The sequence below is a fragment of the Salmo salar genome, chromosome 26, assembly GCF_965601325.2.
Source record: "Salmo salar chromosome 26, fSalSal1, whole genome shotgun sequence".
NCBI lineage: Eukaryota > Metazoa > Chordata > Actinopteri > Salmoniformes > Salmonidae > Salmo > Salmo salar.
The window spans coordinates 4,105,537-4,124,670 of NC_138316.1; the positions used below are offsets into that span (position 1 = coordinate 4,105,537).

At 43.6% G+C, this 19,134-nt stretch overlaps 1 protein-coding gene across 2 annotated transcripts in view; it reads right to left on the reverse strand.

Annotated features, from left to right (window-relative positions):
• Nucleotides 1-19,134, reverse strand: part of cmya5 (cardiomyopathy associated 5) — a 99,666-nt gene that overhangs the window by 73,217 nt on the left and 7,315 nt on the right. For both annotated transcript variants that reach the window (XM_082969336.1, XM_082969337.1), the window contains exon 2: nt 9,810-16,554. In XM_082969336.1, coding sequence (XP_082825462.1) covers nt 9,810-16,554 — 6,745 coding nt within the window. The remainder of the gene's footprint in view (nt 1-9,809; nt 16,555-19,134) is intronic.

Genomic DNA, 19,134 nt, shown 5'->3' on the forward strand with positions numbered 1-19,134 from the left:
TGCCCCTCCCCCTACCACTCACAACAACAAAGATGAGAGATCACTTCTTCCTCTCTGACAAACTGTTTCAACCTGCTATTTGCATTTGAGGTTTGGTCCAACAGAATCGGTCATATGGACACCAAAACACATGGAGACATTATTTTACTGTAATAGAGGAGATGTTAACCTTTTGAACCATACACTGTTTATGTTTCAACTCCTCAAATTCTGAGCAGAGCAGACTACTAAAATGGATGTACCAATGAACATTCATTCTGGGAAATTAATGCTCAGTCTATTGCGCGTGCATTACGGTATCATTTCCTGGGTGGTTATACTAGCTGTTTAGTCTGTTTTATAAATGTGCAATAAGCATAAAATAATTATATAGGGAATTGGCAACTCGTTCTTATTCTGAGAAATAAGGTAGGTCACTTGATTTCAACATCTGAACAAAGTGGACAGGCTAGCATGCTGTTCAAACAGTTGGAGATGGACAGAAGGTTGTGTTCATAACAATTCAACTGTTTTGCCTTGTTAGCTGATACAATTTTTCTGTACAAATCTATTTGGTTAAATGTTTTTTCTATGTGGAAGAGAGCGCATTCTTTGGTATTTGTCTCCGGTAAAGACAATAACGATTCTCCGTCTTAAATTTAACCTCGATTCTCCGTCTTAATATTCCGACCGGGAATCTGCGTTTAGATAAACAGACAACGGAAAACAAAGCATTCGGTCGAAGCGGGCACGCGCCTAAGCCCATAGTACTCTGAGTGGCCACTTGCCAAAAGCGATAAAGTGTTTCAGCCAGAGCCTGCCTCGATATCGTTCAACGTTTTCCCGGGCTCTGAGACCCTATGGAAGACGTAGGAAGTGTCACGTTATTGCACAGATCCTGAGTCTTCAATAAAAAGAGCCAAGATGAAACACTACTTCTCAGACAGGCCACTTCCTGCTTGAAATCTTCTCAGGTTTTGGCCTGCCATAGGAGTTCTGTTATACTCACAGACACCCTTCAAACAGTTTTAGAAACTTTAGGGTGTTTTCTATCCAAAGCCAATAATTATATGCATATTCTAGTTACTGGGCAGGAGTAGTAACCAGATTAAATCGGGTACGTTTTTTATCCAACCGTGTCAATACTGCCCCCTAGCCCTAACAGGTTAATCAATTATTTACGTATTAGGGTACCTAAGGTTTGATTATAAATGTTGTTTGACTTGTTTGGAAAAGTTTATTAGCCTCTCTAGGGTAGGGGGCAGTATTTTAGAATATGCATATAATTGTTTGATTTGGATAGAAAACACCCTAAAGTTTCTAAAACTGTTTGAATGGTGTCTGTGAGTATAACAGAACTCATATGGCAGGCAAAAACCTGAGAAGATTCTGTACAGGAAGTGCCCTCTCTGACCATTTCTTGGCCTTCTACACTCTCTTTATTGAAAACAAAGGATCTCTGCTGTAACGTGACACTTCCTAAGGCTCCCATAGGCTCTCAGAAGGCGCCAGAACATTGAATGATGACTTTGCAGTCTCTGGCTGAAAAACAGTAGCACATTTGGTAAGTGGTCGATCTGAGAACAATGAGACGGGCGCGTGTGTGCACGTGAAGAGTCCATTTTAGATTTTGAGTCTTTGAACGAAAACAGGGTTTCCCGGTCGGAATATTATCGCTTTTTTACGAGAAAAATCGCATAAAAATTGATTTTAAACAGCGTTTGACATGCTTCGAAGTACGGTAATGGAATATTTAGAATTGTTTTGTCACGATACGCGTCCGCGCGTCACCGTTCGGATAGTGTCTTGAACGCAAGAACAAAAACAGAGGATATTTGAACATAACTATGGATTATTTTGAACCAAAACAACATTTGTGGATGAAGTAGAAGTCCTGGGAGTGCATTCTGACGAAGAACAGCAAAGGTAATCCAATTTTTCTTATAGTAAATCTGAGTTTGGTGAGTGCCAAACTTGGTGGGTGTCTAAATAGCTAGCCCGTGATGGCGAGCTATCTACTCAGAATATTGCAAAATGTGCTTTTGCCGAAAAGCTATTTTAAAATCGGACACCGCGATTGCATAAAGGAGTTCTGTATGTATAATTCTTTAAATAATTGTTATGTTTTTTGTCAACGTTTATCGTGAGTAATTTAGTAAATTCACCGGAAGTTTGCGGGGGGTATGCTAATTCTGAACGTCACATGCTATTGTAAAAAGCTGGTTTTTGATATAAATATGAACTTGATTGAACAAAACATGCATGTATTGTATAACATAATGTCCTAGGAGTGTCATCTGATGAAGATCATCAAAGGTTAGTGCTGCATTTAGCTGTGGTTTTGGTTTTTGTGACATTATATGCTAGCTTGAAAAATGGGTGTCTGATTATTTCTGGCTCGGTACTCTGCTGACATAATCTAATGTTTTGCTTTCGTTGTAAAGCCTTTTTGAAATCGGACAGTGTGGTTAGATTAACGAGAGTCTTGTCTTTAAAATGGTGTAAAATAGTCATGTTTGAGAAATTGAAGTAATAGCATTTCTAAGGTATTTGAATATCGCGCCACGGGATTCCACTGGCTGTTGAGTAGGTGGGATGATTTCAAATACATTCCAATATTCAATTACAGTGGTATTAACCCCCTTGGATTTTTGTTGCATTACAAAGTGGGATTTAAATGAATTGAATGTGATTTTTTTTCTGTCATTGATCTACACAAAATATTCTGTAATGTCAATGTGCAAGTAACATTCAAACATTTATTTTCATTAATGAAAAATACAGGACTAAAATACCTTGATTAGAGGTATATTACCCCAGGTCAATACAGGTTAGAAACACATTTGGCAGTGATTACAGCTGTGAGTGTGGATTGTACAATATTTGCCCATTATTATCTTCAAAATTCTTCAAGCTTCAACCAAAGCCTAGAAGACAGAGTATTCCCTCAGGCCTGGAGGGAGGAACACCCTTTAATGGTTGAAACAGCAGACCAACCAGCCTGTTCCGTTGCTTAGCACACTTTCAGAAAAAATGATGTTCCACCAAATACAATGTCATTTTACAGAAACAAATTAACAACAGACTTTCAGCATGCTTATAGGGAAGGGCACTCAACATGCCCGGCACTGACACAAATGACTGATTATTGTCTGAAAGAAATTGATAATAAGAAGATTGTCGGAACCGTTTTGTTAAACTTCAGTGCAGCTTTTGATATCAATGATCATAACATATTGCTGAAAAAATGTAGGTGTTGTGGATTAAGGGCCCGCCGTGTTGCCCTGTTCTGAGCCAATTGTAATTTTCCTAGGTCCCTCTTTGTGGCACCTGACCAAAGGACTGAACAGTAGTCCAGGTGTGACAAAACTAGAGCCTGAAGGACCTGCCTTGTTGATAGTGTTGTTAAAAATGCAGAATAGTGCTTTATTATGGACAGACTTCTCTCCATTTTAGCTACTGTTTTATCAACATGTTTTGACCATGACAGTTTAAAATCCAGGGTTACTCCAAGCAGTTTATTCACCTAAAATTGCTCAATTTCCACATGATTTATTACAAGATTTAGTTCAGGTTTAGGGTTTAGTGAATGATTTGTCCCAAATACAATGCTTTTAGTTTTTTTATATTTAGGACTAATTTATTCCTTACCAGCCATTCTGAAACTAACTGCCGCTCTTTGTTAATAACCTCTCTTGGGTATGTGGGACGTGACCGAGCCCACCTGCGGGACACACTATTCAACAGCCAGTGAAATAGCAGACTTCTCAAACATACAACTATTATATCCCATTTTAAAGATAAGATTCTGATTAATCCAACCACATTGTCCGATTTCAAAAAGGCTTTACGGTGAAAGCATAGCATTAGATTATGTTAGCACATCACCATGACAAGAAAAACCACACAGCCATTTTCCAAGCAAGGAGAGGCGTCACAAAAACCAGAAATACAGCTAAAATGAATCACTAACCTTTGATGATCTTCATCAGATGGCACTCATAGGACTTCATGTTACACAATACATGTATGTTTTGCTCGATAAAGTTCATATTTATATCCAAAAACCTCATTTTACATTGGCGCGTGATGTTCAGAAAATGTATTGCCTCCAAAATTTCCGGTGAATGAGCACATCAATTTACAAAAATACTCATCATAAACGTTGATAAACTTTACAACAGTTATTGAAAGAATTATAGATAGATACACTTCTCCTTAATGCAACCGCTGTGTCAGATTTCAAAATAGCTTTACGGCGAAAGCACATTTTTCAGTATTCTGAGTACAGAGCTCAGCCATCAAAGCAAGCTATACAGTTACCCGCCAAGTTCTGGAGTCAAAAAAAGTCAGAAATAGTATTATAAATCACTTACCTTTGCTGATCTTCGTCGGAATGCACTCCCAGGACTGCCACTTCCACAAGAAATGTTTGTTTTGTTCACTAAACTCCATATTTATGTCCAAATACCTCCGTTTTGTTCGCGCGTTCAGTCGAGTTATCCAAATGCGCCATGTTCGCGCATTTTGTTGAGACGAAAAGTCCAAAAAGTTATACTACAGTTTGTAGAAACATGTCAAACGATGTATAGCATCAATCTTTAGGATGTTTTTATCATACATCTTCGATAATATTCCAACCGGACAAATCCTTTGTCTTCAGAAAGGAAAAAGAAAGCACCTACGGCCACGCGCATGAATGATCTAATGGCACTCAGCCAGACACCTGGTTGAAATGACTGTCATTCCCTTCCAGGTCACAGTAGAAGCCTGTAACAATGTCCTAAAGACTGTTGACATCTAGTGGAAGCCTTAGGAACTGCAAAATGACCACAAAGTCACTGTTGTTTGAATAGGGAATCAATTAAAAAAACTACAAGCCTCAGATTTTCAACTTCCTGGTTGGATTTTTCTCAGGGTTTTGCCTGCCATATGAGTTCTGTTATACTCACAGACATCATTCAAACTGTTTTAGAAACTCCAGAGTGTTTTCTATCCAAATCTACTAATAATATGCATATCCTACCTTCTGAGTCTGAGTAGCAGGCAGTTTAATTTGGGCACGCCTTTCATCCGGACGTCAAAATACTGCCCCCTACCCTAGAGAAGTTTTAAGTGTTGCAGTAATTTCACTCACTAGATGACGTGTATAGTGTTGTAGACACACTGGCTTTACTCAACGCCCGTGGCAAGTCACTAGTAAAAACTGAAAAAAGTAAGGGGTCTAGACAGCTGTCCTGGCGAATTCTTGGATTATGTTGGAGAGGCTTCCATCAAAGAACACGCTCTGTGTTCTGTTAGACAGGTAACTCTTTATCCACAATATAGTAGGGGGTGTAAAGCCTCATACGTTTTTCCAGTAGCAGACTATGATTGATAATGTCAAAAGCCGCACTGAAATCTAACAAAACAGCCCCCACAATATTTGTATCATCAGTTACTCTCAGCCAATCATCAGTAATTTGTGTAAGTATCGTGCTTGTTGAATGTCTTTCCCTACAAGCGTGCTGAAAGTCTGTTGTCAATTTGTTTACAGTACAATACCATTGTATCTGGTGAAAAAATGTTTTTTTCCAAATGTTTACTAAGGGTTGGTAACAGGCTGATTAGTTGGTTATTTGAGCCAGTAAAGGGGGCTTTACTATTCTTGGGTAGCGAATTACTTTTGCTTCCCTCCTGGCCTGAGGGCACACACTTTATAGTAGGTTTAGATTGAAGATATGGGCAAATAGGAGTGACAATATCGTCCGCTATTATCCTCAGTAATTTCCCCTACAGGTTGTCAGACCACGGTGGCTTGTCGTTGTTGATAGACAACAATCATTCTTTCACCTCTTCCACACACACTTCACAGAATTCAAAATTACAATGCTTGTCTTTCATAATTCAAATCAGTTATACTTGGATGTGTAGTGTCAGCGTTTGTTGCTGGCATGTCATGCCAATGAAAAAATCATTAAAGTAATTGACAATATCAGTGGTTTTGTTATGAAGGAGCCATCTGATTCAATGAATGATGGAACTGAGTTTGCCTTTTTGTCAAATTTTTTATTTAAGGTGCTCCAAAGCTTTTTACTATCAATCTTTATAGAATTTATGTTTGTTTCAAATCAAATCAAATGTTATTTGTCACATGCGCCGAATACAACAGGTGTAGACCTTACAGTGAAATGCTTACTTACAAGCCCTTAACCAACAATGCAGTTTTAAGAGAAATACCTTCAAAAATAAGAAATAAAGTAACAAATAATTAAAGAGCAGCAGCAAAATAACAATAGTGAGGCTATATACAAGGGTGTACCGGTACAGAGTCAATGTGCAGGGCACCGGTTAGTTGAGGTAATTTATGTAATATATACATGTGGGTAGAGTTATTAAAGTGACTTATGCATAGATAGTAGCAGAGAGTAGCAGCAGCGTAAAGGGGGGGGGGGGGGGCAATGCAAGTAGTCTGGGTAGCCATTTGATTAGTTGTTCATTAGTCTTATGGCTTGGGGGTAGAAGCTGTTTAGAAGCCTCTTGGACCTAGACTTGGCCGTCCGATACCGCTTACCGTGCGGTAGCAGAAAGAACAGTCTATGACTAGGGTGGCTGGAGTCTTTGACAATTTTTAGGGCCTTCCTCTGACACCGCCTGGTATGGAAGTCCTGGATGGCAGGAAGCTTGGCCTCAGTGATGAACTGGCCATACGCACTACCCTCTGTAGTGCCTTGCGGTCAGAGGCTGAGCAGTAGCCATACCAGGCAGTGATGCAACCAGTCAGGATGCTCTCGATGGTACAGCTGTAGAACCTTTTGAGGATTTGAGGACCCATGCCAAATCTTTTCAGTCTCTTGAGGGGGAAAATGTTTTGTTGTGCCCTCTTCACGACTGTCTTGGTGTGCTTGGAACATGTTAGTTTGTTGGTGATGTGGATACCAAGGAACTTGAAGCTCTCAACCTGCTCCATGACAGCCCAGTCGATGAGAATGGGGGCGTGCTTGGTCCTCCTTTTCCTGTAGTCCACAATCATCTCCTTAGTCTTGATCACGTTGAGGGAAAGGTTGTTGTCCTGGCACCACACAGCCAGGTCTCTGGCCTCCTCCCTATATGCTGTCTCGTCGTTGTTGGTAATCAGTTCTACCACTGTTGTGTCATCAGCAAACTTAATGATGGTGTTGGAGTCATGCCTGGCCGTGCAGTCATGTGTGACCAGGGATTACAGGAGGGTTTCATAGTATAATTTCTTATTTTTATTGAGATAAACACATGATTTCTAAATTTGCAGTACGTTTACCAATTGGTTCTGCAGCCAGACTTACAGTATTTGCCATTCCTTTTGCCTCATACCTCTCAACCATTACATTTTCCAATTCCTCATCAATCCACAGGGATTTAACTGTTTTTGCTGTCATTTTCTTAATGGGTGCATTCTTAATAGTAACTGGAATAAGCAATTTCATAAATGTGTCAAGTGCAGCGTCTGGTTGCTCCTCATTACACACCACAGACCAACAAATATTCTTTACATCAACAACGTAGGAATCACTACAAAACGTATTGTATGACACTATATTAGGCCCAGCCTTTGGAACTTTGGTTTTCCTAGATTTGACTAACATATTTTGATCACTACATCCGATGGATTTGGATACTACTTTAAAGCAAATTTCTGCATCAATAGTGAAGATGTGATCAATACATGATTATGATGTCATTCATGTCCTGTTTGTAACTACCCTGTTAGGTTGACTGATAACCTGAACCAGGTTGCAGGCACAAGTTATAGTTTGAAGCTTTTTCAATATTTAAATCACCCAGAAAATGTATCTTGAATGTTTTGGTACACCTACTGGAGAGCTCTTCTTTGTCTATACCTATTCAGCATTGTTCACACCCTCTTAGAGCCTTAGCCCCACCCATCTCTTTAAGGATTCACGTGAGGCCATGTGCTAAACAGAGTGAGTAGTTTAGTAAACAACCAACGATTTCAAGACTAAAAGTAGTAAAAGTAGTAGCCAACAATGAGGAAAACTTCAGGTAAAAATACACTATCTAGTCCTTGGCCTATATCGTAATCTGACTTTGGTGCAGGTCATGTTGTTCTTCAAATTACCATCTCTGGTAAACAGACACTATATCAAAGACAATCTAAGTTTATTTGTCACATGCACAGAATACAGAAGGTGAAAATAGTTCAGTGAAATGGTTACTGCATAGTAGCAATATCAAAAACAGAAAGTGTCCAGATAAATATAATTTATAATTACTAGATGACGCTTACCCGACACACTAATCTAAATTGATGAGCCATGTGAAGGAAATGCTATAACCACCTCCCAGCCACATGTAGCTATGTGGAAGGGACACTATTGTCTACACATGTTCATGAAATACAATAGATGGCCATAATCACCCCCAGACACACCTGGCTAACTTGATGTGTCTTGTAATCATCTGGCGAAGTGGAGTCTTTTGTTTAGACATGTAGCTAGCTAGCTAAACAATGAACCGGCATAATCCCAACTCATACTACTACCAATACAAACATTGTCATAGCTGTAGTATGAATCTGCAGGTAGCTAAAGCTAGCCAACTTGGTTCATTGTTAGCTAGATAACATTTCTGATTCAATTAATATTACTACACAGATCATGTAAATAAGAATTTGTTCTTAACTGACTTGCCTTGTTAAATAAAGGAAACATAAAATAAAATTACCTGAAACATGATAGCTAGAGCACAATGAGCCAAGTGTAAAGCCTTGTGTTGTAGGTTATTGTCCTGCAGATAGGTGAATTCCTCTCCCAGTCTCTGGTATTAAAGCAGACTGAAGCAGGTTTTCCTCTAAATAAGGAGGCAGTTACTCAGTGATGTGTTGTGTTGGATTTGCCCCAAACATAAGGCTTAGCATTTAAGGCCAAAAAGCTTATTCCTTTGCCGTGTTTTTATTTTTTTCAGTATTAATTTAGTGCCTTTTTGCATACATAAGCATACATATGTTTTGGTTAAAAAAAAATCAGCATATTTTTATTATATTTTCACTCTCATTTAGGCCATTATTGTGGAGTAACTACAATGTTGTTGATCCATCCTCTGTTTTCTCCCTTCACAGCCCTTGAACTCTGTAGCTGTTTTAAAATCACCAATGGCCTCATTCTGCAGCTCAGCTCAGTGACGACTCTGTCTTTGTTGTGTCTGGGTGGTTTAACACATCATCCACAGCATAATTATTAACTTGACCATGTTTAAAGAGATATTCAATTTTATTGTATTTTATTCAACCTTTATTTAAGCAGGAAGGCATGCTGAGACCACAGTCTCTTTTGCAGATGAGCCCTCCATAAACACATCAATAACCAACAATCATATGAAACAAACACTTGAATCATTGTCGAATTTGTTATTGTTATCCATTTACCAATCACTGCTCTTCTTTATGAAGCTTTGAAAAAGCTCCCTGGTCTTTGTAGTTGACAAAAAAATCACAAGTAAATCCATTTCAATCCCACTTTGTCACACAACAAAATGTGAAAAAATCCAAAGGGGTGAATACCCACTGTACTTGTTCAAATTTATTTTGTTTTGAAATGTATTGAAAAGTAATACCTGAAATAGTATTTCAACCCAGGTCTGATCCACAAGTGTTGTATCTAGTTGTATATTGCTCATGATTTACATTGTTTTATGCATTTATGTATAATTGCACTAAATGTGGTGATGCTGTGCTGTTGAGTATAAGATGCAAGACAAATTTCCAGGAAGGGACACAATAATGAATTACCTGAATTGTGACATGGGGTGATGTGAATAGTGTACTCTATCCACTAACATCTAACTTTGTCACTCACCCTGATGTCTTCGTAGGCTGTCTCCACACTGGTGACCTCATGATCCTGGTGTCCTCCAGACAGTCTGTCAGTCTCAGAGAGCAGACAACCACAGCCCAGACAGAAGCAATCCATCCCCTGTAGGGCAGCAGCTGCTCTGGCTTGGCTCTCCTCCTCCGCATCGAATATCTCATAGTCAGCCTCAATGGGCTCCTCGTAAGCGGGGAGATCCAGCCCTCTCTCTTCTCTTACCCTCTCCTCCATCTCTCGCTCCTTCTGCCTCTCCATATCCATCAACAGGTTCTCTCTCACCCTTTCCTTCTGCTTTTCTCCCTCCAATACCAACTCCATCTCACTCTTCCTCTCCTGTCGCTCCTTCTCCTTCAGCCTCTGATTGTTGTTTTCTCTCTCCCTCTCCTGTATTTCCTTCCCCTCTCTCTCCTGTCTCTCCTTCTGCTCCCTCTCCTGTCTCTCCTCCTCCCTCAAACACTCCATCTGTTTCTCCTTGTCCTCCCTCTCCTGTCTCTCCTTCTCCCCCCTCTCCTGTCTCTCCCTCTCCTGTGTCTTCTTCACTTCCTTAAGCCTCTGCCTCTCCCTTTCTCTCTCTCTCTCTTCCCTCTCCTTCTCCTCCCTCTCCTTCTCCTTCACTTCCTTCAGCCTCTTCCTTTCTATTTCCCTCTCCAACTCCATCTGTCTCTCCCTCTCATGCCTCTCCTTCTCCTTCTGCCTCTCCCTCCTCTCCTTCTCCTCCTTCTGACTCTCCCTCTCATGCCTCTCTTTCTCCTCCTGCATTTCCCTCTTCTTCTCCTGTCTCTCCTTCTCCTCCCACTCCTGTCTCTCATTCACCTCCTTCAGCCTCTGCCTCTCCCCCTCTCTCTCCTGTCTCTCCTTCTCCTCCCTCACCTGTCTCTCCTTCTCCATCCTCTCCTGTCTCTCCTTCTCCATCCTCTCCTGTCTTTCTTTCTCTTCCTTCACCCTCTGCCTGTCTTTTTCTCTCTCCCTCTCCATCTGTCTCTCCGTCTCCTGTCTCTCCTTCTCCTCCCTCTCCTTCAGCCTCTGCCTCTCTTTTTCTCTCTCCCTCTCCAATTCTATCTGTCTCTCCCTCTCCTGTCTCTCATTCTCCCTCTCCCTTTCTCTCTCCTCCTCCTCACTCTCCTCCTTCAGCCTCTGCCTCTCCCTTTCCCTTTCCCGCTCCAACTCCATCTGTCTCTCCCTCTCATGTCTCTCCTTCTCCTGTCTCTCTTTCTCTTCCTTCAGCCTCTGCCTGTCCTTTTCTCTCTCCTTCTCCATCTGTCTCTCCCTCTCCTGTCTCTCCTTCTCCTCACTCTCCTCCTTCAGCCTCTGCCTTTCCCTTTCTCTCTCCCGCTCCTCTCTCTCCTTCTGCCTCTGCATCTCATTTTCTCTTTCCCGCTCCAACTCCATCTGTCTCTCCCTCTCCTTCGTCTCCTTCTCCTCCCTCTCCTTCAGCCTCTGCCTCTCCTTTTCTCTTTCCCTCTCTAACTCCATCTGTCTCTCCCTCTCCTGTCTCTCCTTCTCTTGTCTCTTTTCCTCTTCCTTCAGCCTCTGCCTGTCCCTTTCTCTCTCCCTCTCTTGTTTCTCCTTCTCCTCGCTCTCCTCCTTCAGCCTATGCATCTCCAACTCCATCTGTCTTTCCCTCTCCTTCGTCTCCTTCTCCTCCCTCTCCTTCAGCCTCTGCCTTTCCTTTTCTCTTTCCCTCTCCAACTCCATCTGTTTCTCCCTCTCCTGTCTCTCCTTCTCTTGTCTGTCTTTCTCTTCCTTCAGCCTCTGCCTTTCCCTTTCTCTCTCCCTCTCTTGTCTCTCCTTCTCCTCGCTCTCCTCCTTTAGCCTCTGCCTCTCCTTTTCTCTCTCCCTCTCCACCTGTCTCTCTCTCTCCTCGCTCTCCTCCTTCAGCCTATGCATCTCCCTTTCTCTCTCCCTCTCCAGCTCCATCTGTCTCTCCCTCTCCTGTCTCTCCTTCTCCTCCTTCAGCCTCTGCGTCTCCCTTTCTCTCTCCCTCTCCAATTCTATCGTTCTCTCCCTCGCCTGTCTCTCCTTCTCTTCTTTCAGCCTCTGCCTCTCCTTTTCTCTTTCCCTCTCCAACTCCATCTGTCTCTCCCTCTCCTGTCTCTCCTTCTCTTGTCTCTTTTCCTCTTCCTTCAGCCTCTGCCTGTCCCTTTCTCTCTCCCTCTCTTGTTTCTCCTTCTCCTCGCTCTCCTTCAGCCTATGCATCTCCCTTTCCATCTGTCTTTCCCTCTCCTTCGTCTCCTTCTCCTCCCTCTCCTTCAGCCTCTGCCTTTCCTTTTCTCTTTCCCTCTCCAACTCCATCTGTCTCTCCCTCTCCTGTCTCTCCTTCTCTTGTCTGTCTTTCTCTTCCTTCAGCCTCTGCCTGTCCCTTTCTCTCTCCCTCTCTTGTTTCTCCTTCTCCTCGCTCTCCTCCTTCAGCCTATGCATCTCCCTTTCTCTCTCCCTCTCCAACTCCATCTGTCTTTCCCTCTCCTTCGTCTCCTTCTCCTCCCTCTCCTTCAGCCTCTGCCTTTCCTTTTCTCTTTCCCTCTCCAACTCCATCTGTTTCTCCCTCTCCTGTCTCTCCTTCTCTTGTCTGTCTTTCTCTTCCTTCAGCCTCTGCCTTTCCCTTTCTCTCTCCCTCTCTTGTCTCTCCTTCTCCTCGCTCTCCTCCTTTAGCCTCTGCCTCTCCTTTTCTCTCTCCCTCTCCACCTGTCTCTCTCTCTCCTCGCTCTCCTCCTTCAGCCTATGCATCTCCCTTTCTCTCTCCCTCTCCAGCTCCATCTGTCTCTCCCTCTCCTGTCTCTCCTTCTCCTCCTTCAGCCTCTGCGTCTCCCTTTCTCTCTCCCTCTCCAATTCTATCGTTCTCTCCCTCGCCTGTCTCTCCTTCTCTTCTTTCAGCCTCTGCCTCTCCTTTTCTCTTTCCCTCTCCAACTCCATCTGTCTCTCCCTCTCCTGTCTCTCCTTCTCCTCTCTATCCTTCAGCCTCTGCCTCTCATTTTCTCTCTCCCTCTCCAATTCTATCTGTCTCTCCCTCTCCTGTCTCTCCTTCTCCTTCTCCTGTCTCTCTTTCTCTTCCTTCAGCCTCTGCCTGTCCTTTTCTCTCTCCTTCTCCATCTGTCTCTCCCTCTCCTGTCTCTCCTTCAGCCTCTGCCTCTCCCTTTCTCTCTCCCTCTCCAATTCTATTGTTCTCTCCCTCGCCTGTCTCTCCTTCTCTTCTTTCAGCCTCTGCCTCTCCTTTTCTCTCTCCCTCTCCACCTGTCTCTCCCTCTCCTCGCTCTCTTCCTTCAGCCTATGCATCTCCCTTTCTCTCTCCCTCTCCAACTCCATCTGTCTTTCCGTCTCCTGTCTCTCCTTCTCCTCCCTCTCCTTCAGCCTCTGCCTCTCATTTTCTCTCTCCCTCTCCAATTCTATCTGTCTCTGCCTCTCCTGTCTCTCCTTCTCCTGTCTCTCTTTCTCTTCCTTCAGCCTCTGCCTGTCCTTTTCTCTCTCCTTCTCCAGCTGTCTCTCCCTCTCCTGTCTCTCCTTCTCCTTCTCCTGTCTCTCTTTCTCTTCCTTCAGCCTCTGCCTGTCCTTTTCTCTCTCCTTTTCCATCTGTCTCTCCCTCTCCTGTCTCTCCTTCTCCTCCTTCAGCCTCTGCGTCTCCCTTTCTCTCTCCCTCTCCAATTCTATCGTTCTCTCCCTCGCCTGTCTCTCCTTCTCTTCTTTCAGCCTCTGCCTCTCCTTTTCTCTCTCCCTCTCCATCTGTCTTTTCCTCTCATATCTCTCCTTCTCCTCCTTCTCTTCCTTCAGCCTCTGCTTCTCCTTTTCTCTTTCCTTTTCCACCCGTCTCTCCTTCTCCTGTTTCTCCCTCTCCTGTCTCTCCTTCTCCTCCTTCAGCCTCTGCCTCTCCCTATCTCTCTCCCTTTCCAATTGTATATGTCTCTCCCTCTCCTGTCTCTCCTTTTCCTTCTTCTCCTTGTCCTCTGTCTCCTGTCTCTCCTTTGCCTTCTTCAGCCTTAGCCTCTCCCTTTCTCTTTCTAACCCCATCTGTTTCTCCTTCTCCTGTCTCTCCTTCTCCTCCCTTTCCTGTCTCCCCCTCTCCTGTCTCTCCTCCTCCTTGAGCCTCTGCTTCTTTCTCTCCCTCTCCAACTCCATCTCTTTCTCCTTTTCTTTCTCCAGCTCCCTCTCTCTCTCTAGATTAGAGTTAGGGCCTGGGCACAGCTGTTTTCTCTCTGTCTCAGACACCATCATCTCTCTTGCCTCCTGCTGCGAGATTATCTCATACTCCAGCTCTTCTGCAGTCTCCCTGTGCAGCACTCTCTCCGTGAACCCAGCGTCAGTGTGCAGCTCTATCTCTGAAACCACAGTTTCTCTGTGCAGCTCAGAGAGGTCTTCCTGAGGAGCAAAGCTCCTGAGGGGAGTGAACACCCACTCGTCCTCACCTTCCAAGTCCTGCTTCTTCATTGGCTCTTCCTCCTGTCCCTTATCTCCCTCAGCAGGGGCAAGAGGTGACGACCATCGCGCCGCAGCTTCTGCAGGAGGGGCAGTTGGAACTACTTCGGGTTCAGGATTGTGTTTGAAGGACTCCTCCGCTACACTCACAGGCTCCTCAGATCTATTCTCTACTTTTTCAACTTTGTTTGCTTCAGCTAGCATTTCCATTCTATTGATTGCTTCAGCTGCAATTTCAGATGCCATTTTAGTATCATCTGATACTTTCACAATATCTACTGATAAATCAGTAACTGCCTTGTGAAACACCCTGTGTAGCTCCTGTGCTCCTGCTATGGCCTCAGTTGGATCTTTAATAGCATCCTCTGCTCTTACAGGTTCAGATGCTTTAACTACAGTCTCTGTTTTACTTTCAGTTGTCACCTGGTTCACCTGTACAACCACAGGCTCCTGAATTACAACTGGTTTTGCCACTCTAGACACTTCTACTTCGTCTAGTTTTTTCACCTCCTCTGCCTGAGCTAGTAGCTCTGTTTCATGGGATACTTTATCTGACACTACCTCCTCCTGGCTGTCAACCTCTGACTCATGTGCCTCAGGTGTTGTCTCACTTTTAGCTTCCTCTACCACATCAACCTTCTCAGGTTTCTTTCCTGTGACTAGATGGTCCTTCTCAACTTGAGACACTTTGCGGTCTGTATTTACAGACTCAGAGTCTTTATCAGGACCAGTTTCCTTGATGTGCAGCAAAGATTTCTCTGTTGATTCTTCCATCTCTGTTGATTGCTCCATCTCTTTATATCTTGCTGGTTGCAGGTACCCATTCATCTCTGCAGCTTTGATCTCCTCCTTACACTCCTCCTTCTCCTCTTCTTCTTCTTCTTCCACCACTCTCGTTAGGAATCCGGTCAGCTCAAACTTACTCTGCGACCACATCATTAGCCCCTCCCCTTTACCATCCACTTCTTCTGATTGGTCCTCCACATTGGGAGTCTCGTCTTTCAGGATAAACTTCTCCAGGTATCCGTCTGTTTCCTCTGAATCAGACAGTCGCCTCTGGAACGATCTGTCCGACCCCACGCTCTCTGCCTCTGAGCCTTCCTCGTCGCTCCTCCTCCTCTCCCCCATGGCGTCCTCGTATAGGTCGGAGTAGAGGAAGGACATGGCTGTGGGTTCCTCTAGCAGGATGGGATCAATGATCTTAGGGGGTCCCGGGGAGAGGAAGATGGGGGTGAGGATGCTCTCCTCTCTGCCGAACAGCGCTGACCCACTCTCCTTCAGAGACCTCAGACTCTCCCTTCTTCCTTCCTTCCCTCCCTCCTCTTCCTCTTCTCCCCTTTTCATCAGGTCCTCTGGGGGTGCGTGGTGTTTGTTCCCGTAGAACACCTCATCCAAACGCTCGCTGGCAATCTCCATGTCTGTGACAAACACAAAGTCATCGTCCGGAGCTGCAGAGAGGCTGTCTGTGGCTGTCATCTGCCCCAGATTAGGCTCCTCTCGTTGGGGCTTCACGGGTGCCTCGTCTCCCACTGGCTCTGGAACCTGCTGCCCAGGAACCACCTCATCCAGCAGGGTAAACGCCTCAAAGTAGTCCATGTTGCTGGTGCCGTCCTTGTGGCTGTGAGGCCCCTGTTGCTCTGTGGGTTCTGAGGGCTTAGACTCTCCTACTCCTTCTGTGCCCTCCTGTACCTCCTTCATTTCTGGGTAGTCCTGGGCAGGTAAGGCCTCAGACCCCCGCCTGGATTTGGACCTGATCCTGGGTGTCTCCTCCAAGTAGGACAGGTTATCCTGCAGCTCAGTGCTCTCCTCCTCGTCCACTGTGGGCAGTTTGGACGGGACTTTGATGTTGAGGATCTCATAACCCTCTGAGATCAGACTAAACAGCTCCTGCTCTTTGTCTTTCACTTCCCCTGACTCTGTGTCTGACTCTACACTCTCCACTCGGATGTTTGGCACAGACACCTCAGCCATCTCAGGCCTCTCCACCCCCAGTGCCGAGCCAGACCTGGAGCTCCCGGGTCTCCTTAGCCTCTCCCCCAGCCTGGCCTTTCCTCTCGTCCTCTTCCTCCTCCGAACTATCTTGTCCTCATCGAAGACAATGGTGATTTTGCCCTGTGCACCTCCACCACCGGTAGCAGAGCCGTCCAAACTGTAGGTGTCAGAGCTGTAGCTGGCCTCCGACGCCCAGGGGGTGGAGCATCGGCTGGAGGCCGTTTCCCAGACTATGCCGCTGTCCTCACTCTGAACTGTCACCATGGAGAAGGACGGGTCCACCATCAGACACTGCAGCTTGGGCTTCACAGACTGGTCCTGGACCACCTCCCGCAGACTGAAGAAAGGAACAGGGAGTTAGATGAGTTACTTTGGAACACATAAGAACATAGGCCTACAAGAGAAATGCACATCTGGGTTAGGGTTATCGCTTAACCGTAGCTCTGGGAATCTTAATTGTACAAATCCTATTATTTGGCAGGCAGGGAATACTATTTCTAGATCAATTCTAGTGCAAAGAATCTACACCCCACTTTGTTCAAGCTGATCCTCTCCAATGGACTCAGAAGTTGAAGCTAAAAATGTGTCAATTTGGGGCATTCAAAGGGGAGAGTCAATAGGCAGGTTTCCATTGCCCCAGGTTTATTCAACAAAATCAACATCCCATTGGGCACACACTGGTTGAATCAACGTTGTTTCCACGTCATTGAACCAATGTAGAATATACATTGAATTGATGTCTGTGCCCAGTTGGATGTGTAATCGAAATGGCAGCTATAGGATAAATGTTCTAAAGATCAACAACATTTTTATCTGTTCAACAGAGTTGGATTTTTCTTTTGTTGAACTTTCTTAATTTGGATAGTAGATGCTGCGGTACACCTTTTGTAATATCCAGGAAAGTAGACCGGACACCATCACAAATCACGCATTGTGTCCTGTCACAGATAATTCTCTAACCACTTGCAAGAAGCCTGATCCAGGCCTATTTCAGTCAAGTCAGTCTTTGAATGAGAATGTAATGGTCAACAGTGTCGAAGTCCATGGAAAGGTTTATAAATAAGGCAGCACAATGGTTTTTATGATCTAAGCAATTTAACACATCATCTATAACAAGCGTAGCAGCTGAAACTGTGCTATGTCTGGGTCTAAAACCAGACTGGTGCACATTTAGAATAGAATGAGAAGTTTAAAGTTCTTAGCTGAGAGTTGGCCAGGGATTCTAAAACTTTCGAAAGGCAAGATCATTTATCTAAGTCAAAATGATCTACTCCGTTGTGTAGGGGGAGGACATGTGTCACTTTCCAGATCTTAGGGATAATACCAGAAACAATTGTCAAGTAAAAAATATAGGCTAATGATTCTGCAATAAGTGGGGCAGAGAGTTGCAGTAAGAAGGGATCAAGAGAATCAGCCCCTGTGGATTTGTTAGCAAGGCACTTACTAAATCATAGATATAAAATGGTTGAAATGAAAATAGAGAATGTGTATCTGGCAGTGCGTCATTTTCAAAAGTCTGTTTCGAGGGGAATAAATGACTCCTTGTACTGGAATTAGAGGAATTTCTCGAAACTATTCTTTAAAATAGATGGCCAGCTGAGACAAAATGGTGTTTCCATCAGACGCTACGTTCTCTGTGTGAGCTGAACTCAGTCCAGTTTTCAACTTAGTCTTGAAAGTTGTAATAGTAGAATGCACAAGGTGCAATTTCGAAATTGGTCATCAGTTTTCCTCTTGTCATGTCAGTCATTGAATACCTTAGAGCTATTTATAACTTGGCAGAAACGTCCAGATCAACTAGCCCATGTCAGCTAACGTTTTTAGCTAGGCTTTCAGAGATTTAAGTACTTTCCAGAAGTTTGCTGGATTCCTACTATTCTCAGATACACAGTTCAAGAAGTACAGTATGTTGACTTTGCTTTCCAAACCAATGATAGACATCTACAGTGCCTTCAGAAGTATTCACAGCACTTGACTTTTTCCACATTTTGTTATGTTACAGTTTGAATTTAAAATTGATTACATAGAGATGTTTTGTTACTGGCCTACACACAATACGCCATAATGTCAGAGTGGAATTATGTTTTTCAAAAGTTTTACAAATTAATTAAAAATTAAAAGTTGAAATGTCTTGAGTCAATAAGTATTCAACCCCTTTGTTAAGGCAAGTCTAAATAAGTTCAGGAGTAAAACTGTGCTTAACAAGTCACATAAGTTGCATAGATTCATAAGTTGCATAGTTGCATAATGACTACCTCATATTTCTACCCCACACGTACAATTATCTGTAAGGTCCCTCAATCGAGCAGTGAATTTCAAATGCAGATTCAACCACAAAGATCAGGGAGGTTTTTCAATGCCTCACAAAGAAGAACACCTATTGGTAGATGGGTAAAAATAAAAAAGCAGACATTGAATATACCTTTGAGTATGGTGACGTTATTAATTACACTTTGGATGGCGTATCAATACACCCAGTCACTACAAAGATACAGGCATCCTTCCTAGCTCAGTTGCCGGAGAGGAAGGAAACCGCACAGGGATTTTACCATGAGACCAATGGTGACTTTAAACAGTTACAGAGTTTAATGGCTGTGTTGGAGAAAACTGAGAATGGATCAACAACATTGTAGTTACTCCACAATACTAACCTAATTTACAGAGTGAAAAGAAGGAAGCTTGTACAGAATAAAACATATTCCAAAGCATGCATCCTGTTTGCAACAAGGCACTAAAGTAATACTGCAAAAAATGTGGCAAAGCAATTAACTTTTTGTCCTGAAAAAAAAGTGTTATATTTGGGGCAAATCCAATACAACACATCAGTGAGTACCACTCTCCGTATTTTCAATCATAGTGGTGGCTGCGCCATGTTATGGGTATGCTTGTAATCATTAAGGACTGGGGAGTTCTTTAG